Raw genomic sequence first — 27,837 nt, 5'->3', positions numbered from 1 at the left:
GGCAGGAAGGTCTCTGGGGGGGGGGGGGGGGTAGTGGGGCTGACTGGCTTCTTAGGTAGAGGCTACAAGGACTGTGTGTGCATTCTAAGAACAGCTGAGTCCCAGTCCCAGTACAGGAATGACCACAACTTACATCCCAGGATGGACAGTGTCCAACAGTCAGTCAGTGCCTGCCTTGGCGGGCTCCCCTGAGCTCAGAGTCTGTCCCAGCGCTGGCTGGCTATCAAAGGTTACTCCTGCCCTGGGGCTCAGCCAGGGTTTCCAGGGATTGAGATGATGGGGCCAATCAAGGGACTCGGAACAGGGAGATGGCATTTACAGGCAACCAAGGGTGGGCTTAATCCCATGTGGCCGGGGAGCACACTGGGCACCCCAGACACGAGATTATATCCAGAAGTGACTACACAGCTAGACAGAGACCCAACGCCCTCACTCTGCCCATCGGCCACATGCCCTCCACCAGCTCGGGGAATTCAAGACACGAGTGGAGAACCTTTATTCGCGCTCATGCACCTTTTAGAGCTACTGCTTCAAGCCAGGGAGCGCACTTCGGGTCCTCGGGACAGAGTTGGAAACTGGAAAGAGGTATCTCACACGAAGGATGAGGGTTGGAGCAGAGATCAGCAGTCTAGAGCAGGGCTCCCGTGTAGGAGGCAGAGTGGGACCAGAAGCGGCCAGCGTAGGAGACAGACCAGGAACGTGCTAGGGAGCCTAGGCGGGAACTGACAGTGAGATCAGAGGCAAAGGAGCCACCCCAGCCCAGTTCTGGAATGTCCCACTTCTTCCCATCTCTCCGCCCCCTGCAGAAAAGCTAAACCCTGCTGGGCAGGGCCTCCTAGGAGACCCCACCCGCCCCGCCCCAGGCAGCACCGCCCCCCACGTGGCCGCCGCCGGGCGGGGCCGCACCTCCCCTTCCTCCCTCCAGCCCCGCCCGGCCCGCGAGCGCGGTTAGACCGTGCGGAAAGGAGCCGCGGGGCAGCCGCCCGCAGCCTCAGACGTTCCGGCGCCGCCACCGAGAATCCTCTGCATCATCTCTCGCTGTGCCCCCCCACCCGGTAAGTCTGAGGCTTTGGGCTAGTCTGGGACTCAGAGGGAAACTGAGTCTGGGGGCGGTGAGGGGTAGGTTGGGATTGAGGAGAGGGCTCCTGGCTGCCGCGTGTGCACCAAGGTAGCCAAGAATCCCTCCCTAAACTACGGGCTGAGATGGGGACGCTGCTCACTGTCTGCCTGGTGTTTGCCCAGGGTCTGATTGGAGGAGTTCCCCCACCTTGCGGCTACCACATCCTGACCATGAATCAGCCACAGTTGAGAAAATAAACTTCAACTGGAGGTTAGCTTCTCGGGCAGCACAGTGCGACTTGCAGCCCCGCCTCGATGCTAGCCTCTAAAAATGCCCAGCAGTGAAATAGCGCAGGCCCTTGCACCCCACTGGCCGACCTAAGGGAGTGACACAGCTCTGTTTCTTGTAGCAGCATCTGCCAACCCCCATCCAGGGCAAGGGTGCTGGGGATGAAGGTGATTTTAATAGGAAAACTGAGTGACTCCCCAGCTGTGCCTTGGCGGACTCCCCAGAGGACCGTGGGGTGGCGAGGGATGTATGGAACTGTCTGTCCAGGCCTCTAACCACCCAGGGCCCCTTGTCACACAGTGGCAGGTTGGGCACACTGGGAGTCAGTGGCAAAAATGGCCCTGATCCTGTCTGGGCCCCCCCCCCAGGTCAGTGCATCCACACCAAAACCTGCACACCCGCGCTGAAGCCAGAGTCGGGAAGTCCCTTCTCAGTAGTCCTCCTGTGGCATTTGCCTTCTCTCGGCCTCAGTTTCTCCACCTGTACTTGAGGGGTGAGGAGAGTGGCTCAGACGTGAGCAACCGTCTAGATCTCTGCAGGGTGTCACCCAGGGCAGGGGGCGTTTGAGGAGCAGACACGTGTAGCAAAAAAAAAGGGGGTGTTTGTTCCAAGGCTAGGGACTGAGACTTCTCCCGTTGGCTCGGGGGCGGCTGTTCAAGTTGACCTAGCAGGGTCCTCCTACGGCCAGGTGGAGTTGACCCTGCCCGGTTCTACCCTCCTACCTCTTCCCTACGCATCTGGCTCCAGCCCAGCACTACCAGGGAGGACCACCCTCCACCACCCTACCCGAGAAAGGGCTCTGCTCCCGAACAGCAACGAGTCAACCTTCAGGTGAGGCCCCTCACTTTGTGGGGGTGCTGATGGCTGTCGGAGCTAATTGCACATGTCTCCCTGTGCTGGGTCCCTGAAAGCACCTACCTTAAATAGACTCGTTCACCTTCTACCAAAGTGCACTTGCTACAGAGGGAAAAGTTTTCAGGCTCGTGAAAGCTGTTGGGGGAGGCAGGGGAGTGGCTGGATGGTGGGTGCAGGTGCCACCTGTGGGTGCAGGCAGGCTGCTGCTGGCCCAATCTGGGCAGGGATGGTGGCGTTCCCTGGAGTAATCTGAATCCCTGGGCTCTGCCAGGGTGCTAGTGGGTCGGATCCCGTGGTCTGAAGGAGAGTTTCTGACTCACCTACCTCAGACTTGCACACAGCAAGTTCCTGTTAGAGAAGGCACGCTGGCCTCTTTCTGGAGTGAGCTTCAGAGTCAGAGTCCACGGGGCTGCCCCTGGGGCCATAAGAGAAATGGACTGCAGAGCATCTGGTGTGGACAGGGAGGAAGGACTCCCTGCCCCTGGAGCTGTGAGACAGGGCCCTCTTCTGTAGCCTTCACCCTGGTAGCCTGATCTCAGTGAAGAAAGTCTTGTTGAGACATCCTGGGCCTTGAGCCAAAGTAGGATCTGTTCAGAGCTACCCACCTGCCTGGCACCCAGCATGTCACCCCAGCTGTATAGGAACCGGGTAGGGGACGCGCCAGCTGCTCCTGGGTGCCCCTTTCCTAAAGTGTGATTACATTAGGAACAGGGCAGGGGTTTATCAGGCTCTCTCTGCTGGGACCCCCTCCGTGATCCCTCAAGCACTGGCCTCACGCCCTGCTTTCCTTATTTCTCACAGTCTGTGAGCAGGTCTGTGTGCTAAGAGCAGACAAGCCAAGGGCTGACGGGACCCATCTGGCCCGTTGGCTCTCACTCCGTTTGCAGAGTGTGCGAGCTACTGTCTATTCTGACAAGAGGCACTTAGGATGCCTGCGCTATAGGCATCAATTCATTGTACCCACGTCGCCCCACCCACCCACCCGGGAGGTGGTACCCCGGGATATGCCACGCAAAGCCCTCTTACCTCCCTATCCATTATTATGGAGTTCTGAGGATGGGGCCCTAATATGCAGTCTTCCCCCTGGTAGCCCGACTTACATGAGCAAGTACCCACCACAGGGGAGCATCTGGGGACTGGGCGCTGCAGCCCAGAGAGTCAGATAGCCTTGTCCTGGTCAGGTAGCCCCTGCTGGGTCACCCTCTACCCTCCCTTTCCCACAGTGACTGTCATAGAACCTGCTGCCCAGACTCCTGGGACCTTGGTTCATGGGCACTGGTAGGTGGAGTAGGGTGTGGCTAAGGGGTGGTGTCATACTTAGGGTTCCTATTGCTGTGATAAAACACTATGACCAAAAACCAGCAAGGAAGAAAGGGTTTATTCCATCTTACAACTCTCAGGTCACGTTCCGTCACTGACGGAACTCAAGGCAGGAGCTGAGGCAGAAGCCAGGAGGAGAGCTGCTTACTGCCTTGCCCTTCATGGCTTGCTCAGCCTGCTTCCTCAGGGTACCCAGGACCATCTGCCCAGGGATGGTACCACCCTGTGTGGGCTGGGCCCTGCCCACATCAATCACTAGTCAAGAAGGTGCCCTGTAGACATGGCTGCAGGCGATCTGATGGGGACATTTTTTCTCCATTGAGGTTCCTCTTCCAAGATAACTCAGGCTTGTGTCAACTTGGCTACAAACCAATCAGGGCAGAGGGTGTACACTGCAGCCCAGGACCCTTCACCACTATTTGAGGACAGGATGGCCACGGCTGTGTTCCTGTCCTTTCTATTCGAAGCAGACATAGGACAGAGGAGGGAATGGGAGAGTCCAGAGAAGAGGCCAGGTAACCTCGGCCAGTCTCCTGCCTCTGGCTCACTTCTGTTGCTTATGGACTCCTGGGAGGGTTAATGGGCTTGAGGAGAGCAGGCTGGTCCCCTGCAGAGGCCTTGGCAGAGTCAGAGTACCAGCCCCTGCCTATGCCGTCCCAGCATTCTGCCTGTTTGCAGAGCTAGACTTGGTCAGAGCATCCCAGATCTACATGGGCTCAGCCTCACCAGCGTGTGTGGCCCGTGCTGACAGAGTTCGGGCTCATTGGGGTCTGGGTGTGAGGCTCGTAGTGGATGGGAGGCCCATGGAAAACTCACATGAAGGAACGGAGCCAACATCAAAGGCAAGCACTAGACCAGCCCAGGGCCTAGTGAGTCAGGAGGGACACACACCCCAGCATTCCCAACCGGTGGTAAGCAGAGGCTAGCCCAGGACCCCGAGCCAGGACTGTCTCTCATAGTCTCCACCAGCACTGAGAGGAATGTTGGCCCTTGCCGGTGGTGGGTGTGGCCTGGAAGCCACCTGGATGCCTCCAAACTTTGTAAAACAAACTGGCATATCTGACTCGACCTCCTCGCCTGCTGTTCCAGGCCCCCTGAAACCCTGGGCTGTGGTCTCCACGTGAAGACTCACTCCCTCATCATCCCTGTGTCCTCATTCCTGCCCCAGGCACAGCTCTCCTGCTGCTGTACCCACAGCAGGGAGGTAGACATCTGTTCCCAGCCTGGCCCAGGCTAGGAGGAGGGCGCTGCTGTCCCACGCCCGTCTCTGCCCCACTTCATGTACAGGCACGAGTGGTTTGAGAACAATTCTCTCTGTGTGTCTCTCTCTCTGTCTCTGTCTCTCTGTCTCCCTGTCTCTGTCTCTCTCTGTCTCTCTCTGTGTCTCTGTGTCTCTGTCTCTCTATCTGTCTCTCTGTCTCTCTCTGTCTCTGTCTCTCTGTCTCCCTGTCTCTGTCTCTGTCTCTCTCTGTCTCTGTCTCTCTCTGTGTGTCTCTCTGTGTCTCTGTCTCTCTATCTGTCTCTCTGTCTCTGTCTCTGTCTCTCTCTGTCTCTGTCTCTGTCTCTCTCTCTCTCTCTGGGACACCTACGCAGAGGGCCTAGGCTGCGGACATGTAGACAGGAGTGGGGCTGGACCCTGGATGTTGCAGGGAGGTGGGGGGTCTCTGAAAAGAGTGAAGGATAAGCATTAGAGATGTGATGCTTGCAGGTCTGACAGCTGTCGTACGGACAGTGCTGGGTCATCCAATCCATGCTGAGTGTCCAGAGCTCCATCCTGGCCACTGGACAAATAAGAAAACCCAAGCCCAGAGTGGGCTGGCTCCTGCAGGAGCCCTGGTGTCCTCGTTTCCCAGCCAGTGCTGTGAGCAAAACATTGCACCTCGGCTGAGGATCTCGCTCGCCCGGTTGGGCCTGACAGCCTCCCTGGGGCCAGGTGGCTGAGGAATGTAAGCAGGAGCCCTGGAGACTGGGGCACTAAGTTAAGCTGACAGAGACTGGGGGCCGAGCTGACCCTGTGCGGTAGTAACAGTAAAAGTGGCATTTTTTTTTTTCTGACAACCAAGTAACCATGGTGCGGTGGTGATGCGCTTGTCATCGTACGAAGACAGAAACAGGAAGTCCATTGGGTTGGCCAGGGAACCAGCAGGCCGGAGGTGAAGCCCTCCTCACTTGGAGGCAGCCTTGTCTTCTCCGCGAGCCCTGCCTACTGCCCCTGGCCGAGCTAGAGGACACAAGTGCTGCCCCTCTCCCATTTCCAGGGAGTTCTTCATGCCCCTGTGAGGGGAGCCTGGAGCTGGACACTGGCAGAGGGCGGAGACTTCGATGTGGCATGTGGGTGGACAGGACGGCTCTCCCATCCTGGTCATGGGCAGGCTGAGGCCCAGCTCTCTGAGGGCTGAGCAGCACACAACACTTGCCACGTAAATCCCCAGAGAAGTCTGTCCTCCCAGGTTGGGAGAGGCCTTGCCAAAAACATCCGAGGGACCAGAGAGCACACCAGGCCTGTTGGAGGAGGGCTTTCCAAGTACATCTGATTTTGGAGTCGGAGAACCCAAGTAGATGGATTCTAGGGTGAGCCTGAGGTCCCCATGGCCACAAACTCCTGAATGCAGCCCCGCAGATGGAGGGAAGTTGTGGTTAGGAGCTCAGGTCTGTAGCACATAAGGCCACAGCTGTAGCCCTGCCTTCCTACCTGCGGAGCCTGGCAGACCCGGAAGCCCAGATCCGCATACCTCATACCTCTCCCGTCCACTGAGGGGCTTGGCCACAGGAGGAAAGTGCCCTCACAGATGGCCACCAGGGTCGTCGTTCCCCTGTGCCTCTCCACAGCCCCAAAACGCCAAGAATGTCAGAGGGGGCCGGGCTGTCCTGTGCTTAGCGCAGCTGGGGAGACAGGCTAAGAAAGGGGCCTCTCTGGTGACATTGCAAGTCTAGGGTAGCTAGAGTCCCCACATCATCCCGAGCGGGTGGAAGTGAAAACAGCTTCCTGGCGTGGGCGCCTCCACCCTTCCTGTCTCCACCTTGCCTGGGCGAAACCTCCAGGAGAGGAGGAGGAGGACACTCCGAGACCACCCCAGCCTGCCCACAGGACCCCAGCACCGGCCTCCCCACGCACACCTTTCTCAGAGGGAGCAGGGGCTGAGGGGTGTCCCCTAGCCCGAGCAGGCATCCTGTTTACTGTTTCTCTTGCCAGGCAGGTGTCTTGGTGACAGCCCAAGTGTTAACTCCAACTGAAGTTCCACAGACCTGTGGGCTCTTTCCCTGACAGTGCCAAGAGCTCCTTCATGTACACCCCCTCCCTGGGACCCTGTATCCTGCGCCACATACTACGGTGGCCCCTAGGGACCCTCACTCTCCTTTCACACCCATCCTGAGCCATGGTGACAAGTGGAAGTGGGCTGGGCTGCTGCTTGGGCAGCCATTTCACCCGGCCTTATGCACCCCGTGTCTGTGGGCACAGGGACGGTGGGTGGGTTAATTCTTTGGCTTCCTGGGGATGGTGGATAGGTTAAGTTTTTTGCTTCCTGGGGATAGCGAACGGATTAAATCTTTTGTTTCTTGAGGACAGTGATGGATTAATCCTTTTGCTTCCTTGAGGTCCGCTGTGCATATAGGCTGTCTTAACCTGAGTTGAGCCTAGGCCAGCTGAGGTCCCCTGAGGGGCTCACAGTCTGGCAGGAAGATGACCTACCTGCTTTGAACTGAGGCTGGTCAGGAGAGAAGGTAACGGGGTCAGGGTAGGACAGGGGCTGTCCCTGAGCCCACAGAAAGCAACCAGGAATACGTGCACTTCTGTAAAACCAAGCGTTTGTCAAGCAGTGGAAAATCTGGGAAAAGCTAAAAATACAGCGTGGCAGCCCCTGCCACCCAGTTCCGGAATCCCGCTTCTGCTCTTTCTCACTCCCACCCATGGAAGACAAGCTCAGTCCTTTGTGTTTCACCCATCCCCACCCCCACCCCACCCCCTCTGGCTCTGGGCCCAGAAACACCCCAGGCCTTATTTTGGTGCTGGCAGGGTCCTAGGCAGCAGCCCCTCAAGGGGTCCCCTACCTGGCCTGTGCCTGACCTAACCACTTACCTCTGCATTGGCCCAGCAGCTCCCTACAGCTGACAGTCCCTGCAGGGGTTGGGTGCAGATGGCAGCACCTACCTCCCCAGGGCTTAGGTGCAAAGCCTGGCCTGCTGCTCCTCAAGGGATTCCTGAACTCTCTCAAGGGCCAGTGTAGCTGGCTGCCAGGCCTCCTGGCTCCAGGAACTGTAGCCCATGTTTTCCTGGATGTAGCAATGAGGAAGCTGAGAATGTGGGGTCGTGTGACTCACTCAGATTCTCTAATGTGTTGGGACACCACCACAATTTTGGGTGCTAGGGGACCCATGCAGGATTTCATGCTGCTGTCTCTTGCCTTGGTTTCTCTGTTTGCATGGCATGCTGGGTAAGTGGAGTTGGTCCTCCACACCCACTCAGCTCACGTCAGATTAGCAGGCAGGGGCGGAAGCCTCTGGAGTTCCATGAGTCAGAGTAGCTGCCCAGGCATGTGGGATGGAGTTGCGGGCAGCTCCATGCCAGGGCGGTCTAGAGCTCGTGGAGGAGGCAGCCAACTCTTACTGAGAGCCTCCTCCCAGGCGGTGACCCTGAGGCCCGCGGGCCCTGATCCTCTCCTTTCTGGGAGTCCTGTCAGTGCTCAGATCTAGGCTGGTCACCATAGACCCTGAGGGAAGTAGTCTATAAGTGGAAGATCTGGCCTGTGCCTGCAGAAAGGTAACTCTTAACCATGTGTGCAGGCTGGAAAGGTGGCTCAGAGGTTAAGAGCACTGGTTGCTCTTCCTGAGGACCCGGGTTCAATTCCCCAGCACCCACATGGCAGCTCACAATTGTAACTCCAGTTCCAGGGGATCCAGCATCTTCACACAGACATGCGTACAGGCAAAACACCAACGCACATAAAATAAAGATAAATTATTAAAAAAAAAGAACCAGGTATAAGCATGGTAGTACGTGCCTTTAATCCCAGTACTCTGTGAGTTCAGTGCTAGCCTGGACTGTGTAGCCAACCACAGGCCAGCCAGGACTACATAGTGATACCCTACTTTTAAAAGAAAAACAGCAATAAAAACACATGGGTAAAGGACAAGCTACCCTGAGCCCCTGGCTCTGGGGATTTTATGTGCAAAGGCCCTGCCCACTGCAGTCCCATTAGTGCCGAGTGAACTGGGTAGGCAGATGGGACAGTCTCCATGTCCTGGTCCCCATCTGCCAAAGCTTGGGCTGCAAAGCTGATCCTTCCACCCTCAGAAGCTGACTGGGGAAGACTCCTGAGAGTGTCCCCGTGCTGGGCCATCCCCATACCCTGGGCAAAGTCAGGGTATCCAGCCCCTCTGAGTCTCCACCAGGTCAGAGTTGGACACTTTGCCCCAGACAGAGCTGGAAGTGGCATCCGCAGATGCCATTAGAACAGCTTCGTGCCAGCCATGGAGGCACACGGAGAATCCCAGCACTTCAGAGGCATGGGTGAGAGGTCAGGAGTTTGAGGGGCAGTCTCGGCTATATAATAAGTTAGGGGCCACCCAAGAGGACATGAGGCCCTGTCACAAAGCAAAACAAAACAAAACCAGCTACACGCATTCCAGCTCCACTCGGATCGCTGGCTCTAATTCTGTGTGGGTCACACTGCAACCAGCCCGCTTTGCAGACGAAAGAGAGAGCTCAGGAGAGTGAATTTCCCTGAGACACACAGATAATAAGCACGATGAGGCTCTGCCCCAACCTCGCTTGGCACCAGTACTTTCCTGGGTACTGTTCCCCGGGTCCCCCGTGGCAGGCAGAGACTGCAGTAGTAAAGGGGTTGACCACAGCTGTTTGTCACAAGTTTGAAAGCAGGCAGGAGAGAGACGGAGAGGTTTAAAATCTCCACAGGAGGGTGCAGGATCGGGGAGGAAGGCCCAGGATGCTTCATGGAGGCCAGCCAGAAATGGGACATCCAGTTGCTTAGATTTGCCCTGATTCTCTGATTGGCCCTGAGTTGGAAACATGGGCACAGGTAATGAGGGCTGTCAGTCATTAATCAGGTCCCAGCTGTTGGCCTTCCTGGCCAATGCTGCTAGACTGTGGAGTGCCCGGATGCTGTTGCAGGATGCTGTTTCAGGCCTAGGCCACCGTCACCTGTTCATACTCAGTGTCATCCTGCGGAGAGGCAGGAGGCCTGACAGATACCCCAAAGGAGGGAAGGTGGCCCTCACTTTGGCATCCTGGTTTCCAGCCAGACTGGCTCTCCCAGGTGGGCAGTCATCACTAGGGCTTTGGGAGCAGAGCCTCCTTACCCCACCCCCACCCCACAAGTTGCCCAGGACAGAGAGCACGAATCCAGGGCCCACTCCACAGATGCAGGGAGGATCCTGTCAGGGAGTGAGTCCAGAGTGCTTGGACAGAGTTCACACAGGCCTGGAGGACCCGGCAGTATCAGAGGGGCAGTTGTGAGGCAAGCAGGTACCGTGCCCTGACCTTTGTGTCTGGAGGCCTCAGGCCTGGGGAGCAGTGACTCTGGTGATCCGATTTTCCCAGAAAGATTGGGTGAGTTCAGCATGAAAGTCTGGGGCTCCTGGCCAGAAATCTCTGGATGCCACAGGCCAGGTCTGGGTGAGTTCATACTCCGGCCATGCAGCCTGTGCCAAGGGGACAGGGCCTCTGGCCAATAGAGGCAGGGGTGGGGGTGGGGAGGCCAGTTCTGGACACCTTTTTGGGCAGCACAGAAGCTGGGGAGTGCACAGAGGCCCATCAGCCGGTTCCGTGCTGTGGTGAAGCTCCCACACCTACCACCAAGACGTACTTCAGGGATATTACGCTTCCCAAGGGAGACCGAGTTCAGGCCAGCAGCTGGCGTCAGGGATGCAAAGCTGGAGGCAGGGCCCCGCATGGGTAGGCAGAGGCGGCCGGAAAGTCTTGCGCATCTGGGTGAGTAGATGGATGAACGGAGAAAAGGGCCCAGGACTCGGTGAAAGCGGAGATTAAGGGTAGGGCCCGGGGTTCCCACACAGTGAGGCGCAGCGCAGAACCCAGGCTGATCTCCCTGGACATCCCTCTTACCCACAGGCAGGGGAGGAAACTGAGACTCAAACAGGCTAATTAAAACCCACAGCAGGTCCAGGCTGCTTGTGAGAGGGGGGACCTACCGGCCTCCAGCATTTGAGCGGGCAGAGAACGGGGAGCCAGGCAGGGGCTCTGTCATCACTGCTGGGCGGGCAATGCTCTCCGTAGCTTCCACCCAGGGCAGTAGGGCCTCGGGTGCGGGCAACGGACACCTGGGACCCAGAACCACATTGGCAAAGAGCCTGAACGCTCGCTCCACTCAAGCGATGGTCTCGGGGTACCTCTTCATCCCGAGGCCTCCGCTTCCCTGACAGCTGGGGAAAACCCGATACAAAGTGGACTGGCCTCCCAGCTTTCAATGGGTTCCAGGGTCACTTGCAGGGGTCCAGTCAGTGTGGGTGTGGCCACAGCACCAGCCTCCCTGAGTGCTGCCTATAACCCTTCACCTGTTCAGCAGGTAAAATGCCTGTCCTGAGACCAGTGGGGAGCGCAGAACTGGACCTGTGGGATGCTTGTCCCAAGTCCTTTCCCTCGGTATTTTCCTCCCACGGCTCCATGATGCCGCCTTTCTCAGATGCTAAATATAAGATCCCAGCCATACATGGTTGCAGGAGGGCCTGGGATTCCCCTGACCTTTGAAGCTGTCCCCAGGGGCTGTGATGGGGCAGTGTTACAGCCAGTGGACCTGGGAGATGGCCCCGGGGAGGATTGCACGGATGGAGGAGGCAGGAAGAGAGCAGTTTGTCTGTCTGCAGTTACGCTTTGAGGAAAGGCATGATTCGGAGAACGTTTCAGGCCTGACTTGCGGCCCCCCCCCTCCCCCGACTTGGGGGCCATTTCCTAAGTTGGAGTTAGGCCTGTTGTTGCTCGAGGGACTCGCTTTCTCCCCGGGTGCACCCTCCCGAAGGCAAACCGAGACCAGGGGAAGCCGCCACCCACTCCGTTAAACCCTGGGCATCACATCACACAGTGTGTCCTCAGCCTGCTCCCGTGACCCGCCCCTCCTCCCACCCCACCCTCCCCACCCCCAGGCTGTGGGCAGTGGGAAGCGCCTGGAGCCAGATAAGGGAGCCTCGGAGATGCTGTTTTTGTTGCATCATGACCAGGATGTCATAGCGTTCCCCCAGCATGGCTGCCCGCTTCTCCCCCCAGGCTCTCCTGGCTGCACCGGGGCTTGTCAGGATAGGACAAGCTCCATACCTAGGCACCGGTCTCTAATGGAACCGCCGCCTCTCGCTGCGCCTTAGGGTCTTGGCACACATGGTAGGACTTTCCTGTCTGCTATTCACCCCAAATGGAGCATGAAGAGCCTTAAGCAGGGTCAGGAACAAAGTACCTGGCCCAGGCCGGGCGGTGGCGGTGCACGCTTCTAATCCTGGCACTCGAGAGTCAGAGACAGGTGGATCTCTGTGAGTTCCAGGCCAGCCTGGTCTACAGAGAAAGTTCTAGGACAGGCTTCAAAGCCACAGAGAAACCCTGTCACAAAAAAAAGCAAAGTACCTGCCCCAACTTTCCATCGTTGGCCTACAGCCAGAAACCCAAAAGAGAAACGGAGGCAGCAACCAGTGCCTCCACGAGTCACCTATGGCCAAGCTGGCCTCTGACCTCTTAATCTGTGGGCCTTTTCTATCCCCTGGTCAGGCTGATGGCCTTGCCCTTGTCTGTTCGTGCAGCTCAACAAGATGTCTGTGAAGGAAGGCGCCCAGCGCAAGTGGGCGGCACTGAAGGAGAAACTGGGGCCGCAGGAATCAGACCCCACGGAGGCCAACCTGGAGAGCGCGGAGCCTGAGCTGTGCATCCGGCTGCTGCAGATGCCCTCGGTGGTCAACTACTCGGGCCTGCGGAAGCGCCTGGAGAGCAGCGATGGCCTCTGGATGGTGCAGTTCCTGGAGCAGAGCGGCCTGGACCTGCTGCTGGAGGCTCTGGCGCGGCTGTCAGGACGCGGTGTGGCCCGCATTGCAGATGCCCTGCTGCAGCTCACCTGCATCAGCTGCGTGCGCGCGGTCATGAACTCGAAGCAGGGCATCGAGTACATCCTCAGCAACCAGGGTTATGTGCGCCAGCTCTCCCAGGGTGAGCTGTGGGTCCTTGTGTGTGAGGGCGGGGCGGGGGGGGGGCGGGGGCCTCATCAGGGAAAGCTGAGCCCTCAGGTGAGGAAGGTGGAGACCACTCCCCCCCATCCAGGCCACCAGCCGTGTGCTGGCTCTACCCTCGGACCTCCAGGCCTGGTACACAGAACTGATCGCACATACACTGCCTGGCTCCAAGCCCCCATAATAGCGCAGCCACAGACCCGTACAGGCCTGGCCCACACCTGCTAAGGATGTCGCCCTCTGCATTTTAGCACCTTACCTGGTCCCCCAGGCTTCCCTCTATGCCTAGCTGACCACCCCAGCCACGCCTCCTGCTTCTGCCTTTGAATACCTCAAAGGCCAGCTTTACCTTCTGGCTTATTGCGGTGTCTCTGTATGTCCCTCAGTGGAAGGCACTAGGTCCCACGGGGGCTCTAAGACTGTCTGTGGAGCAGTGACTAGGGAGATGGTGTCTGTGTGAGCAGGGAAACCAGAGGCTGCCACATATGTCTAGCCCGGGACCCACACCAATTGTAGTCTGTCCCTCCCCCCCAGCCTGGACTTGATTGTACCCCTCCATCAAGTCCTTTGTGGCTATTCTTAGCACAGCCAGATGAGGAAACTCCCCAAAACTTCCCTAGCTCAGGATGGAGAAGGCATGGGCTCACAGGGATAAGGAGGCATCCAAGCTGTCAGGGATGCAATTGCTGTCAGGTTTGGAAAACACTCAGCCTGGAGCCAGCTGCAGGGGCTGGGCTGGGCTGAGCCAGGCTCTGTAGACTCCATGTACCCTCCCTTGCCCTCAAGCCCTTCCCTTCCCTGAAAGGGCCTGTCTGTGGCCCAAGAGACAAATCCGGGGTGCCGAGACAGATCCATGTGGCAAAGCCTGGGCCCGGAGTTGGCATCCTAGGCGCCAGCCCTGGATTCAGATCACAGGTCTGTTAAAGACTGACGGGGGAGGCAGGACAGTGGCCTGCTGACACGTTCCTGACCCCTCCACAGCCCTGGATACATCCAATGTGATGGTCAAGAAGCAGGTGTTCGAGCTCCTGGCTGCTCTGTGCATCTATTCACCCGAAGGCCACGCCCTGACACTAGACGCCCTGGACCATTACAAGGTGAGTGGGGGGGAACCCGGGCCAGCATCACAGCATCTCCTGCCGGAGCGCATCCTAACCCTGCCCAACCTACAGACGGTGTGCAGCCAGCAGTACCGATTCAGTGTCATCATGAACGAGCTCTCGGACAGTGACAACGTGCCCTACGTGGTTACCCTACTCAGCGTGATCAACGCCATCATTCTGGGTCCCGAGGATCTCCGTACCCGTGCCCAGCTGCGGAGTGAGTTTATCGGTAAGTGCCCTCACCGGCTGCCCAGGCATCTCCAAGACCTTCCAAGTGCCTGCTGGGCCAGCCCAGCCTATGCCACGCCCCCTAGGATCCAGGGTCTGGCTGCCTCGCACCACCACCTGCTCCTACGGCAGGGGAGCACCTCAGGTTCTGTCTGATAGCCGGCCGGGTAGCGGGGCAGATAGGCGGCCCGCCCCCAACTCCAGCTCTGCTCCCTCAGGCTGATGGTCTTACAGGAGGGAGAGGGGAGATACAGGGGGCAGGGAGAGGCCCAAGGTGGTTTCTGGACTTTCTGACCCCATCCATCCATCCCTCCCAGGGCTACAGCTGCTGGCTACTCTGACCCGGCTACGGTGAGTCCCAGCTGAGGCTGCTTCTTCCAGCTGCCCCTCCCGAGTCCTTCCTCGGGGTTCCAGCCGCCTGGCCCATGCAGAGTCTCCAGAGGGAGCTGAGAGGTTTCTTCCAGGAGTGGACCTGGGCCTCAGACACTGCCCATAGGAGCGAGGTCGCCACGTTAATTCGGGGTTCAGATGCATGGCGTGGGGTCCCTGTGGTGTAGAACCAACTTCCGCTGACAGTTGCTCTCCTTCCGATGAAGCTCAGGGGTAACACGGCCCAGAGTTTGGCTGCCGACCCTGGCAGCGTCTCCAAAGGGAGCCCATCCAGTTGAGAGCCCTGGTCCCGACTAGTCAGGACAGACCCCGCCCGGGGGGGGGGGCTCTTTACCTCCAAGAAGTCAGCAAGGAGCCTTACAGACTCCCTGCTGTGGAGCCAGCCCGGCACAAAGCGCTGGGCAGTGAGGGGGGGTCAGCTACTGGCCAAGCGGAGGTGACGGCAGCACCTGGTCCCAGCACACACTCTTGACTTGACTCAGTTCCTCAGCCCCTCCCCTCTAGTGTTCCATGGTGGCCTCAGGTGTGATCTTGACTTCTTTTAAACCCTGTACTTGTCATGAAGATCTGCCCTACCCCATCCCTGGACATGCCCAGGTGACCCCTGGGCAGCCCGGCAGGGGGGGAGGCGCAGACCCACTGATTGCCACTCAGGCAGCAACCCTCGCTGCGGTGCCGATGGCTGTCTGCAGCACGCTGGCCTGGGTACGGATGCTGCCCAGTGTGCTCAGGGGGGTGGCGTTGGCAGCTGCGCGCAGCCCGGGTCCAGCGGGACAGCCGCTCACCGGGTTGTCCTCATCCCCTAGAGATCTAGAGGACGCTGATCTGCTGATCCAGCTGGAAGCCTTCGAAGAGGCCAAAGCGGAGGATGAGGAGGAGCTGCAGCGTGTCTGCGATGGCGTCAACATGAACAGTCACCAGGAAGTCTTTGCCTCCCTGTTCCACAAGGTGGGGCGGGGCCTCTGCTGGGTCGGCCCCAGGATGGCCAGAAACAGAGCTGGGGTCGTAAGGCAGAGGGGGTGGGGTGGCGGGAGCACAGGGGTGGAGCCGGAGAGAGGTGGGGTGGGTAGAGGTGAGGCTGTGGTGTCCTGGGAATGGGGCTGTGATGCAGGACAGGCTCCCAGAGGTCCCAGGCTGTGCCTTCCCGCGCCTCAGCTAGGTAGTCAGTACTGGGGGCTTCAGAGAGCTTCAGGGCCAGGTGAGGGGTCGGGGGCTGAGCTTACATGACCCCCCGTCTCAGGGAGTTTCAGGGCCAGGTGAGGGGTCGGGGGCTGAGCTTACATGACCCCCCGTCTCAGGGAGCTTCAGGGCCAGGTGAGGGGTCAGGGGCTGAGCTTACATGACCCCCCCGTCTCAGGGAGCTTCAGGGCCAGGTGAGGGGTCGGGGTCTGAGTTTACATGATCCCCAGTGTCAGAGAGCATCAGGGCCAGGTGAGGGGTCAGGGGCTGAGCTTACGTGCCCCCCAGTCTCAGCCATGGAATGCAACAGCTCTCATCTGAGGGTGATGGCATAGGTAGAAACGAGGGGTACCATTTGACATCTCATAGCATTTGGGCGATCGATCCTCAACGCCACCAGTAACACAAAGAGCTCTGCCTCCCAGTCACTCGTTGCCAGGGCTTTAGTGAGATGAAGGGGCTGGAGGCCAGGGTGCCTCCGGCACACGGGCTGGAGGGTCTCAGCTGCCCAAGGGAGGGGATAGCCACCTGCCCGTTTGTTTTGGTTAATTCAGGTGAGCTGCTCCCCTGCATCAGCCCAGCTGCTGTCGGTACTGCAGGGTCTCATGCACCTGGAGCCTGCTGGCCGCTCGGGCCAGCTGCTCTGGGAGGCCCTGGAGAACTTGGTGAACCGTGCCGTGCTCCTGGCGAGTGACGGTGAGAAGCTGGGAGGGGCGAGGCGCTCACGGGGCGCAGGCTGGTGGGAAGACCCTGAGGTCTTTGGCTGTGGGGAGGCTGTGTGGGGAGGCTGTGGTCTCCCTTTTCCTTGTTTCCGTCTCTGGCCCTCCCCCTCGACCCTGCCCACTTCTCCCTGCAGCCCAGGCTCGCACGCTGGAGGAGGTAGTTGAGCGACTGCTGTCCATCAAAGGGCGGCCCCGGCCAAGCCCCCTGGACAAGGCCCACAAGAGTGTCCAGGCCAACCTAGGCCAGAATCGGGACAGCTCCTCCCGAAGCGCTGCCGCCCCCACGGCTAAGGGGGAAGGCCAGCAGCCAGCAGCGGCTTCTGCCCGCCCCTGTGTGGGCAGCTCCCACAGTGCCAGCGGTGACACAGCTCCACAGCCAGCAGCCCTTCGACAGGCAGCCTCACCTCTACCCACCCCTCCTCTCTGCAGCTCCACCCCTGTGCTCCCCCCACCCCCACCTCCTCTGCCAGGCCAAGGGGCCGTGGCTCCCCCCCCACCCCCTCCGCCCCCACCCTTGCCACCCCCCTTGCCAGGCTCAAGGACCACATCTCCTCCTCTGCCCCCACCCCCACCTCCCCTGCCAGGCTCAAAGGCCGTGTCTCCCCCAGCACCTCCGCCACCTCCACCCCTGTCTGACTCCTGGAGGACCCTGCCCCCACCCCCACCCCCGCTCCCTGGCATGGGATGCTCACCTCTCCCCCTCCCCCTCCCCCACTACCTGGAACAGGTGGGATCCTGCCCCCACCTCCTCCCCTGCCCGGTTTCTCTGTCCCCTCCACGGTGGGTGACGTGGAGGAGGTCATTGTAGCTAAGAAGGACCGCGGCCTGGGCTCCGACTGGGTCCCCAGTCACCGTAGGGTGAATCCACCCACACTGCGTATGAAGAAGCTAAACTGGCAGAAGCTGCCATCCAATGTGGCACGAGGTGAGCCCTTCCTTGTTCCAGGCCAGCCTCTGGGAGGGCGGGTGCGCGCTGGCCATCCCACCATTCCTGCGGCCACCCTCGGTCAGGACAGCCAGCCTGTGTCCCTGTGTGCGGGGCGTGTGTGTGTGTGTGTGTGTGTGTGTGTGTGTGTGTGTGTGTGTGTGTGTGTGTGTCTGTGTGTGTGTGTGTGTGTCTGTGTGTGTGTGTGTGTCTGTGTGTCTGTATGTGTATGTGTGTGTGCGTGTGTGTCTGTGTGTGTCTGTCTGTGTGTATATGTGTATCTGTGTGTGTATGTATGTGTGTACATATATGTATGTCATATGTATGTGTATGTGTGTATGTGTCTGTGTATATATGTGTGTATATATGTGTGTGTGTTTGTGTATATATATGTGTGTGTATATGTATATGTGTGTATATGTGTGTGTATATATATAAGATTTATTTATTTACTATTTATACAGTGTTCAGCCTGCACACAAGCAGATCTCATTATAGATGGTTGTGAGCCACCAAGAGGTTGCTGGGAATAGAACTCAGGACTGCTGGAAGAGCAGCCAGTGCTCTTAACTCTGAGCCATCTCTCCAGCCCCAGACCTTATGTGTCTTACATAGGTCTAAAAGCCGCCTCAGAGCCCTGGGAGTCCTAGGTGTCTTCTGCCGAAGGCCCCGCCTGCCCTCCTCTAGGCTCTCGGTGTGGGGCCCTAGGTGTTAGGTGCTGATGCTCAGGCGAGGGCATCAGCGAGAGACCAGCATGGATGTGTGCGCTCACACGCGTGCACAACAGCATGGAGGCTTCCTCCATCAGATACTCAACCCAGGCTGGGCTCTAGGCTCCTGTTCAGCCCCCGGAACCTCGGCACACCTGCCTTTGGACCCGCAGGCCCACATTAAGGATGGCTTTCAGCGGAATACCTTGCCCCTCCCTCCCTTATAGAGCGCAACTCCATGTGGGCAACGCTGAGCAGCCCCTGCACAGAGGTGGTGGAACCTGACTTCTCCAGCATTGAACAGCTCTTCTCCTTTCCCACGGCTAAGCCCAAGGAGCCCTCTGCTGCCCCCACCAGGAAGGAACCCAAAGAGGTAAGCACAGTGGCAGAACCTCACCCATCTCCGCGGGGGAATGGCCTGCTCTGCCCACCCCGCAGATGCCGGCTAAAGGTGGGTTTTCTAGGTCACCTTTCTGGACTCCAAAAAGAGCCTGAACCTCAACATCTTTCTGAAGCAATTTAAATGGTGAGTGAGGGACATAATGTTGCTGCCAAATTCAGCCCCAGGCAAGCCGCCTGCTCTGCCCGGAGCCTTCCAGGTATGCCCAGCAGTGCCCTCTGCAGGCTGACCAGGTCCATGCACGCTCCAGCCTCAGGGCAGGAGACAGTGGGTAACAGCCACAGCAAAGTGAGGCCCCGAAAATCACCGAGGTAGATCCTAGGTCATAGGCAAGCTGTGACGACGTCAAGGGAGACTAGACCCTGCCTCCCAGTTCCTAAACCCTTACCTAGGAACCCCGTCCATGAGCTCCGTGGATGCCCATCGGCCACTGCCATCTCTCAGCGTGGCAGGGGACGAGGGGAGAAGGGAAAGCATGCTCCTTGACCCGTCTTCACCCTCTCCAGCTCCAACGAAGAAGTCACCACCATGATCCGGGCTGGAGACACAACCAAGTTTGATGTGGAGGTTCTCAAACAGCTCCTAAAACTCCTTCCAGAAAAGCATGAGGTGAGCCGGGGCCCAGATCGGCCAAAGAAGCGGGGACAGCAAGATCCTGACCCACGTCGCCCCCGTGGAGAACCACGCTGGCCGCGAGCCACCGTGGAGCCTCATGGGGAGCTGGAGTGGGCAGGCAGTTGAGCGGGCCGACAACTGGTCCCCACATGTGGCACCATGCAGATTGAGAACCTGCGGGCGTTCACTGAGGAGCGAGCCAAGCTGGCCAGTGCTGACCAGTTCTACATCCTGCTCCTGGACATTCCCTGGTGAGCAAGGCAGCCTCGGGGTCCTGACAGGATAGGTGGGGAGAGCAGGAGCCAAGCTTGGGCGAGGAGGAAGGGGTCAGGAAGGCATCCTCTTAGTCCGGCATCTAAATGCCACCGTGTTCCTTGTCCCCTCTCAGAAAGCAGAGGTGGCCTCTGAGGCCAGAGTCTTCCTGAGATGCTCCAGGCCTCCTAGGCTGCCACCCAGTTTCCTAGGCCTTACTTCTGTCCTGGGGATAGGCCTAGAAATGTGCACGTTCCTAGAAATGTGCATGTTCCCAGGCCAGGCCATGGGGACCCCTCCCTCAGCCCACCCACCAAGGGCAGAGCATGCTCCCAATGGCAAGCATGGTGGAGCCTCCAGGCCCTAACCCCCTGCTCTGCTGCACCAGCTACCAGCTGCGGGTGGAGTGCATGCTGCTGTGTGAGGGTACGGCCATCGTCCTGGACATGGTGCGGCCCAAGGCCCAGCTGGTACTCACCGCCTGCCAGAGTGAGTGGGGCCCAGAAGCCTGCGGGGCTGGGAGGGACAGGCCTGCCACGTGTCAGCCCCTGCTATTAGCCGTGTCGTGATGGCCGCTGAGAGCTGGTGAAGGGTTGACTTTCTCCAGCAAAACCCGTGGTCACCTCTGCCGTTTCCACGTGACACACATACACATGCCTGTGCACTCACTCGTGGCACACGTGAGTGAGGATACAGAGTCCATACCCACAGGTATAGCATGCATGCAGATATATTCATATACGGTCACTCACACGCGCACAGAAACACGGGAGTGCATATATATACATATATATATACATACATACATACATACATACATACATACATACATACATACATTTGCAAGTGTACGTACCCCTTCTGTGAATGAAGAATGACAGAGACCTGCTTGGCCACCAGGTCAGGGACACAGATGGGCTTCAGTGGCCCAAGGACAGCTCTCAGGCACACAGCATGGTACATGCCTGCTGCCATCTCAGCCACTGAGCCAGGAGTGTCTGTGTCCTCCCTGCAACCCAAGGGACAGGGACCTGAGAGCTAGGGTGGCCACAGATTGGAAGGGGCTCCTCTGGCGTTCCAGAGTCCTCCCCCAAAGGACACGTAATGGCCATGCACCTGCTAGAGTTGAGGGGTCAGCAAATGTGGTCATCACAGAAAGTATTTCCAGAGTCCCTGCACCTATTGATAAAGGAGATCGTTGTCCCATGTGGCCCCTGCCTTCTGTCCTTTCTGGGGCTGTGATGGGCCTGGGGTCAAGAAGCAAAGGAAGCAGCCACACCCTGGGGTCCGAGGAGGCTTCGGGCCTCCTTCAACCCTGCCCATCCATCGCAGGCCTGCTCACCAGCCAACGGCTGCCTGTCTTCTGCCAGCTGATCCTCAAGATTGGGAATTTCCTCAACTATGTAAGTCGGAGCTGTCCTGCGGCCCACCTCCCACCACAACCGGGGAGTGGAGGGACTCAGCCCACACCCTGGGAGTCGGGGGACTCACCCCTGTCCCCCACAGGGCAGCCACACAGGAGATGCAGACGGTTTCAAGATTAGCACATTGCTGAAGCTCACGGAGACCAAGTCCCAGCAGAGTCGTGTGACACTGCTACACCATGTGCTGGAGGTGACCTCTGGGGAACCTTTCGGGTGGGGTGCCCCCTACTCTTGCCACCCCCTACTATGGCCTTAGGCCTGTTATTCTAGAGACTGAACCACAACACTGCCCGTCCCCGGCAGGCCTTACCCACCACCTCCACGCCCCCACTGGGACAGGCCCTCTACTCTAACCTACCTCTGGAAACAAAAATGCTAAAAGACCACAGGCCATGGCGGGATTTTAGAGACCCGGGAGGGTCAGAGGGCTGCAGGAGGCTCTACCCGTGATTGTACGGGGTGATATCCAAAGGCCCAGAGGGGTCAGCAGGCTCTTACTGGGCACATTGTGTTACAGGAAGTGGAGAAAAGCCACCCAGACCTCCTACAGCTGTCACGGGACCTGGAACCACCCTCTCAAGCTGCAGGGTGAGTGTTTCTGCCAGCCTAACGCCTTAGCAGCTAGGCTCCGACCTCTGATCCTCCTGGATGCAGGGCCTGATTCCCCACCCCAAAGAATGGTGACTTTCACCTTGGGACAGGACCGCGTGTCAGCTATGACTGTGTGACTCAGGTGAAGGCTAGAAGGGACGGGGGTGGCAGTCTGACACAGCCTCTCTGCAAAGTGAACCTCCGCGGCAGCGTTAGCTAGGTCATGCCACCTCATGGTTCAGACGGGGAAACCGAGGCTCAGGGAAGCGGCGTCACCATCCGGGAGTCTCACCACCCAGCAGAGGGACACCAGCTCCAGAGTCTGTGCTCCCATGATGCATTGCCCTGGGAGATTTAGTTTCAGCAGCCGCTGGGCCTTAGGGCCAATCAGACAAGAATGGCAGTGGGCCCCACAGCTGGGCTACGGTCCCCAGGTGTGCCCAGCCCGGCACAAGCCCTGCTCTACAATGAGGGGCCAGTGGCCTGACAGGGCTGGCTGGTTTGAGTGTCACCAGAACAGGCACCTTCAGGATTGACTGGCTCCAGGGGCCAGCGCTGTGTAAGCTGTGATGGCCCCGGGGTTGGCTGTGGGGTGTGTGAAGAGCACTAATACAGTCTCAGGGGCTGTGCAGTCAGGAGCCATTGGGACTGGTTGTCAGCTGATGGCGTGACGTATCTCGCCCATCCTGCCCCTCGGTGCCTTTCAGGATCAACTTGGAGATCATCCGCTCAGAGGCCAGTGGCAACTTGAAGAAGCTTCTGGAAATAGAGCGGAAGGTGTCTGCCTCAATCCCTGAGGTGCAAAAGCAGTATGCTGAGCGCCTCCAGGTAAGCTGGCCAGTGGGGGTCCCGTGGCTGGCAGGAGAGGCTTCCCAGTCCAGTCCAGGGAGGAGCACAGACCCTGGGGTGTCCAGGACCATGTAGAGGCGGGAGGTGGGTGAGCAGCTCCGCGGTGAGCACAGGCCAAAGGGGACAAGACAGCCTGAGTCGGCAGAGCAGTTTCTCTGGTTTCTGCTCTAGAGTTTCCTGTAGGGTATGGACTCCGTGGCCCTAGGCCAAGGCTCCCAGGTACATCCAGCATGCCACAGGCCCTACTCTACATGGAGAGCTCTGCCCATGGGCCCTGTGCCTCGAGCATTACCGGCATGCTCCCCTGGCTCCCTGGGTGGTGACTGGGCCTTATGTCCCCAGGCCAGCATTGAGGCCTCGCGAGCACTGGACAAGGTGTTTGAGGCCATTGAGCAGAAGAAGCTGGAGTTGGCCGACTACCTGTGCGAAGACCCCCAGCAGCTCTCTTTAGAGGACACGTTCAGCACCATGAAGACCTTCCGAGAACTCTTCACCCGTGCCCTGAAGGTGTGGTGGGCTCAGGGGGCGTTAGGTGATGCCTGAGACCAGAGTGGGGTTCCCAGCCGAGCCAGGCGGAATTCGCCCCCCTCTGTTTCCAGCTGTGGATAGGTACAGCTGTGAGCCCCACCCTGCTTGTCCCTTGGTATTCCCGCTGTGGGTTACTGAGTTGCGGGGCGGGGCTCCTGTCTACCTGAGCAGGAGAACAAGGACCGGAAGGAGCAGATGGCGAAGGCAGAGAGGAGAAAACAGCAGCTGGCAGAGGAGGAGGCCCGGAGGCCGAGGGGCGAGGACGGGAAGCCAGGTGGGTCTTGGGGGCAGGTGGGAACAGTCGCAAGCCCTGGGGTCCAGGCGGGGCTGCTCTCCTTCCTCTCCCAAGCCTTGTGGTGCCTCACCAGCTCTCCTAGGGGTCTCTGGGGGTGGCCTGGGGTCTCCGAGCTGCTATCTGAAGCCTGTGACCCTGCAGTCAGAAAGGGGCCCGGGAAACAAGAAGAGGTGTGTGTCATCGATGCCCTGCTGGCCGACATCAGGAAGGGCTTCCAGCTACGGAAGACAGCCCGGGGCCGAGGGGACATGGAAGCAGGCAGCAGAGTGGCTCCAACAGACCCTCCAAAGGCCACAGAGCCCGGTGAGACACAAATCTGTGACCTCCTTCCCATTCCCTCCTGCCACTTACCAATGCTTGCCTCCAGGGAGCCTTCTGGGACCTGAGGCCCTTTAGGAACCCTACACATACCGCCCTGGAGACACTAAGGGCAGTGTGTGTGTGTGTGTGTGTGTGTGTGTGTGTGTGTGTGTGTGTGTGTGTGTGTGTGTCCTCTCTTGGACATTGCCTGTATAGCCTTTGGGTAGCCAGGAGATGTGGGAGTTGGTGGTCCACTGATGGACACACCTGAGTTCAGGGTACCTGAGGTGTTAAGACAGGCGAACCTTTTGGAAATGAGTGGTTTTTTATGGCTCATTGGGTATCCCCAGGGCTCCCATGTATGGCGAGACTGAAGATACTGCCCTGCCTTGGTGCCAGAGGGTTCCTGAGACTGAAGTTTGGAGTAGTTAGGAAGGCTCGGGGTCAGGGTCACTTCCAGGGGCGGGACCAGAGTGCCTAAGAACCCGGCTCTTGGCACCTCGCTGACGGATCTCTCCATCCACAGCAGCCGCCAGCAATGCTACACAAGGCGCAAACCGTCCTGCCCCAGAGCCAAGCTTGGACACTGCAGCAGCTGGCAAGCTACAGGACTGGGACCTTGTGGACGCTATAACCCCCAGCCCCCAGCCCTCCAAGGAGGAAGGTGGTCCCCCAGCCCTGGAGAGGCGTTCCTCCTGGTATGTGGATGCCAGCGACTTCCTTGTCCCTGAAGATACCCTGAATGCTCAGCCCTCTGAGGGGGTCTGGCCAGTGACTCTGGGAGATGATCAGGCCCTGAAGCCCCTCGAGTTCTCTGGCGATAAGCCTCCTGGAGTCGAGAGCTCACACCACGATGCTATGGACCCTGAAGCCTTGTGGGGTGTCCACCAAGCCAAGGCTGACAGCACAAGAGAGGGTACAGCTGAGCACGGCCACAGTACCCGCCTCCCCTGCACAGGCCCTGGAGAGGATGAGGACCAGGACGACACAGCTCCAGAGTCTGCACTTGACACGTCCCTGGACAGGTCCTTTTCTGAGGATGCAGTGACAGATTCCTCAGGGTCTGGCACCCTCCCCAGGGTCCGAGGCCGGGTCTCAAAGGGGACGAGCAAGCGAAGGAAGAAACGTCCCTCAAGGAACCAAGAAGGTAACTGGGAGGAGGGCTGTGGTGAGCAAGGCTGGGAGACATCTGGGTCTGGGCCTGCGGTTAGAACCGATTGTCCCACGACAGGGCCCGGGACCTCTCCCTGCCATCCAGCTGGTCCCTCCCCTATCCCTGCGGGTACTACAGGCTCAGCCGGCGTCCAGGAGAGAGGGTGATTCAGAGGGACAGGGCACTTCACACACAGGGCAGCTTTGGGGGCCACTGCCAGCATCACCCTCACCTGCCAACTCCTGCCTTCGCACCCCTTCTGCAGGGAGTGGAGCAGGGTGGCCCTTTGCGCTTGCTGCTGCAGGGTGGTCTGGCGCTAAGTCCCCTCGTGCAGCTGCCTTTGTCCATGTGACCGGAGCATCGGGACTTCGGTCTGGCAGTCTGTCTTTGCCCCTGACCAAGAGTGTTGGCGTGGCTAGATTGGCTCCCACAGATCCTGCCACCCCTGAGTTGAGGGCTGCCCACCTGTGATAAGCTGATAAGTGTGTTTCTTTTATTTGAAAGCAGAGTGTGCCCCTGATTCTGATGATAATAAAACAAAAAGGCTGTGTGTGATCCAGTGAGGTACGTACACAGCCTGGCTCGTGTTGACTAATGGTGACAGCGGGTTCTGGGGCCTCAGCCTGCTGCCTGCCCCCCTGGGCACTAACCTAGCTTCTCTCCAGCCCTCTGGGTGTATCAGCAAACCCCAACCTTGGCTCCTGGTGGTGGGCCCTTTGCTGTTCCTGCCCTGTCTTGTTGGAGAAGGCCCCGCTGCCAAGCCTTGCCTGCCCAGGGTCTTCTCTCCCCTAGCTGGACACAACCTCAGAGCTGGACTCTAGATGGGCTTCCAAGGAGGGGTAGATAAAGACAAGCTGGGCTCCCTGTAGGGGGTGGGAGGCCAGGCCTTTGTGGATACAGTGCGGGATCTTTGGGGATGCCTGTTTCTTGGTCCTGCAGGACAGACTGAGGTTGTTCCTGTCCACGCCCCAGCCCTACCAGGGTCATGGTAACTGCAGCTTTACTAACCCAACTCCCCGGAAGATACCATCCCTCTGCATGGGGCCAGTCCTCCCAAGACTAGCTCTCCTATCGTCCAGACTAAGGCCACGCACATGCTCAAAGGGACTGTAAGGAAATGGATGTCTCAAGTGCAGATGCTACCAGAGGCCAAAGTGCCTGCCCCACTCCCCCCCACGTAGCCAAGAGCAGAAAGGGATCAGTTTAGATGCCAGGTCTTGATGCATGTGCCATATGGGTCTCTGGACCCCACTCACGGCAAGATACGGCCCAAGAGGTTAGGGATGCTGTTGGACCAGCTTGGGCTGTGCTCCTCGTGGATGGAGGAAGGCCCCATCGTGAGCCGTGCATCCAAGCTGAACATCTCCCCAGCCCTTCTGGACATGCTCAGGGACCCTGGGTCCGCCTGGCGCTTTGAACCCGCCGGCCACTGGGCTGAAGTCTCAGGGTTGAGGTCCAAGGATGAGGTCTGTTGGCTCATTGTAGGCAAGACCCATAGGAAGGTCAGATCTCCTTTACTCTTGGTTCTCAGCCTGCACAGTGTCCTTCCTTTACTTTTTGAGTGGTGTTAACCCCGCGTATGGGCTGCCCCATTAGGTAATGCATTTTGGTGGAGACGGCTCCTGTGTCCCCGGATCGGCAGCCTCTCCATGCTGAACGCCAATGTTGTAGCCAAACCAGACTTGGGTACACCCTTGCCTTGCTTGGTGGTTCATTTCCCCATTCCCTGTGGATGTCCTGGGCAAAGTCTTGACAGACTCCCTCATTTGAATGCTCCACTCATTTTCTTGAGCAGATTCTCAAACTCCAGGCTCCAGGGGGGGGAGTATGGAACCCCACCCGCCACTGGTGGAAAAGCAGGATTTCTTTTTGTTTTTGGTTTTTACGAGACAGGGTTTCTCTGTATTGTTTTGGAGGCTGTCGGACCAGCCCGGCCTCGAACTCACAGAGATCCACCTGCCTCTGCCTCCCGAGTGCTGGGATTAAAGGCGTGCGCCACCACCGCCCAGCTGAAAAGCAGGATTTTTAGGCAGCACAGAGAGTGTTGGTTCCTACAGGGGCAGGCTGGGGGTCAGTTCAAGTGCGTGGCTGCCAGCCCATGGCCCTCCCTGGCCAGCACCCAGCCAGAGAGAAAAGCAGGAAGGACCAAGGGCGGGTTATTGAGGACAGACAGTAGGTTTTTGTCTGAGATGTGAGAAGTAGACCCCATGGACCCCACTGCAGACGGAATCAAGCTCAGGCACCAAGCCCGGCTGGGACAGCCTCTGCAGAAGCAGCCTGCTGGTGTCACCTCGGCTCCATCCACTCGGATGTACTCTGCTGCTCTAGAGAAGAACCTGGGGCCGGAGTTGACCCGGATGCACATCCTAGCCTTGGCAGTGGCGATGAGAGCCTGTGTTCCACACCTGCAGCTTCCTGAGAAAGGCTGCTCCTAACCCTGTCACTTCCTTCCCCACAGGCCTCAGGTCCAGACCCAAAGCTAAGTGAGTGCCCGAGAAGGCTCAGCACAGCATCGGGCTCCACGTGCTGTCTGGAGAGGCTCTCCGGGGCCAGGCTGGGACTGGGCCCCTGAGAAACTGAAACTCTGTGCCTTACCCAGCCAGGAGCCTTGGGAGCCTTGGCCGTTGATGCTAGGACCTGGCCCGGCCCGGCATCACCCTGGACCACCTGCACACTCATAACCTCACAATCTGCTTTGCAAACCTGTACCCACCCCCTATCGCATGCACCACAGGGGTGGGAGGAGCCTCCTGCCTGACTCTAGGGAGATGGGTTGCAAACACCTGCATCGGGCTGCAACTTTCCCAGCCTGCCTCCATGGCTCGGTTGACTTTTTTTTTTAGCTGAGTACTGGTTTATGCTTCTTTATTCTGCTGTGGCTGAGTTGGGGATAGTGAGGGCCTGGGGGAGGCCTGGTGACAGTGCTGTGGGTCGGGCATGGCTGGGAGGCCCCAGGGAACAAAAAAAGATGAATAATGGCTGGTGACCACAGCAGCTGCCGTCTCTCAGTGTCTGCCCAGAGAGGAACAGACTGCCCCTGCTCAGTCCCTCTGTCCCCACTCCCAGGTCTGGAGCCCAGCAGGGATTTTAACCAATAAAGAGCAAGCTTGTCTGCTGTGCCTGTTGTATTCACGCCATGGGAACGAGTGGTGACATTGTGAAGGGGGTCTGCGGCCCCTGTTGCCTTTGCCTCGTAGCTCTGGTGGGAGACGCACGGTGGGTTAGCGGGTGGAAAGATGGATGGGTGAGCCAGTGCGGGTGGGGAGACGCAGGAGTGGCCAAGAAAGTCTACTCTCCTTCCGGAAATGGAAATGCAGCGGCGAGGAAACACCAGCCTGGAGCTTGTATCCAAAGGGCAGGGCCTGGGCCCCTGCACGCTGCTGCCCAGCCCAAGTGATCTGGGTCTCCAGATGGGGTCCTCACCCCTCTCACCCCCAGTACACAGCATGGCTGTCTTCCCGTCAGCCAGCAGC

The 27,837-nt window shown here is 58.8% G+C and overlaps 1 protein-coding gene across 1 annotated transcript; it reads left to right on the top strand.

The window, feature by feature from the left end:
- The first annotated feature begins 906 nt into the window (after positions 1 to 906).
- On the top strand, positions 907 to 27,476 carry Inf2 (inverted formin 2). The gene is given in 24 exon segments (XM_040742369.1): positions 907 to 1,055; positions 12,281 to 12,680; positions 13,682 to 13,797; positions 13,873 to 14,032; positions 14,349 to 14,382; positions 15,228 to 15,369; positions 16,155 to 16,296; positions 16,457 to 17,019; positions 17,022 to 17,247; positions 18,185 to 18,330; positions 18,422 to 18,483; positions 18,864 to 18,966; positions 19,138 to 19,223; positions 19,613 to 19,713; positions 20,557 to 20,627; positions 20,731 to 20,838; positions 21,166 to 21,236; positions 21,947 to 22,067; positions 22,431 to 22,595; positions 22,788 to 22,890; positions 23,053 to 23,214; positions 23,738 to 24,358; positions 24,872 to 24,928; positions 26,823 to 27,476. Coding segments are annotated over 22 exon segments (3,750 nt in total). The 5' UTR covers positions 907 to 1,055; positions 12,281 to 12,289; the 3' UTR covers position 24,928; positions 26,823 to 27,476.
- Positions 27,477 to 27,837: the final 361 nt, after the last annotated feature.

This window comes from Mesocricetus auratus, unplaced genomic scaffold (assembly GCF_017639785.1).
Source record: "Mesocricetus auratus isolate SY011 unplaced genomic scaffold, BCM_Maur_2.0 Super-Scaffold_15014, whole genome shotgun sequence".
In the NCBI taxonomy this organism is placed as follows: Eukaryota; Metazoa; Chordata; class Mammalia; order Rodentia; family Cricetidae; genus Mesocricetus; species Mesocricetus auratus.
The sequence above is the reverse complement of the archived record's forward strand: the minus strand, read 5'-3'. Positions and strand labels throughout refer to the sequence as shown.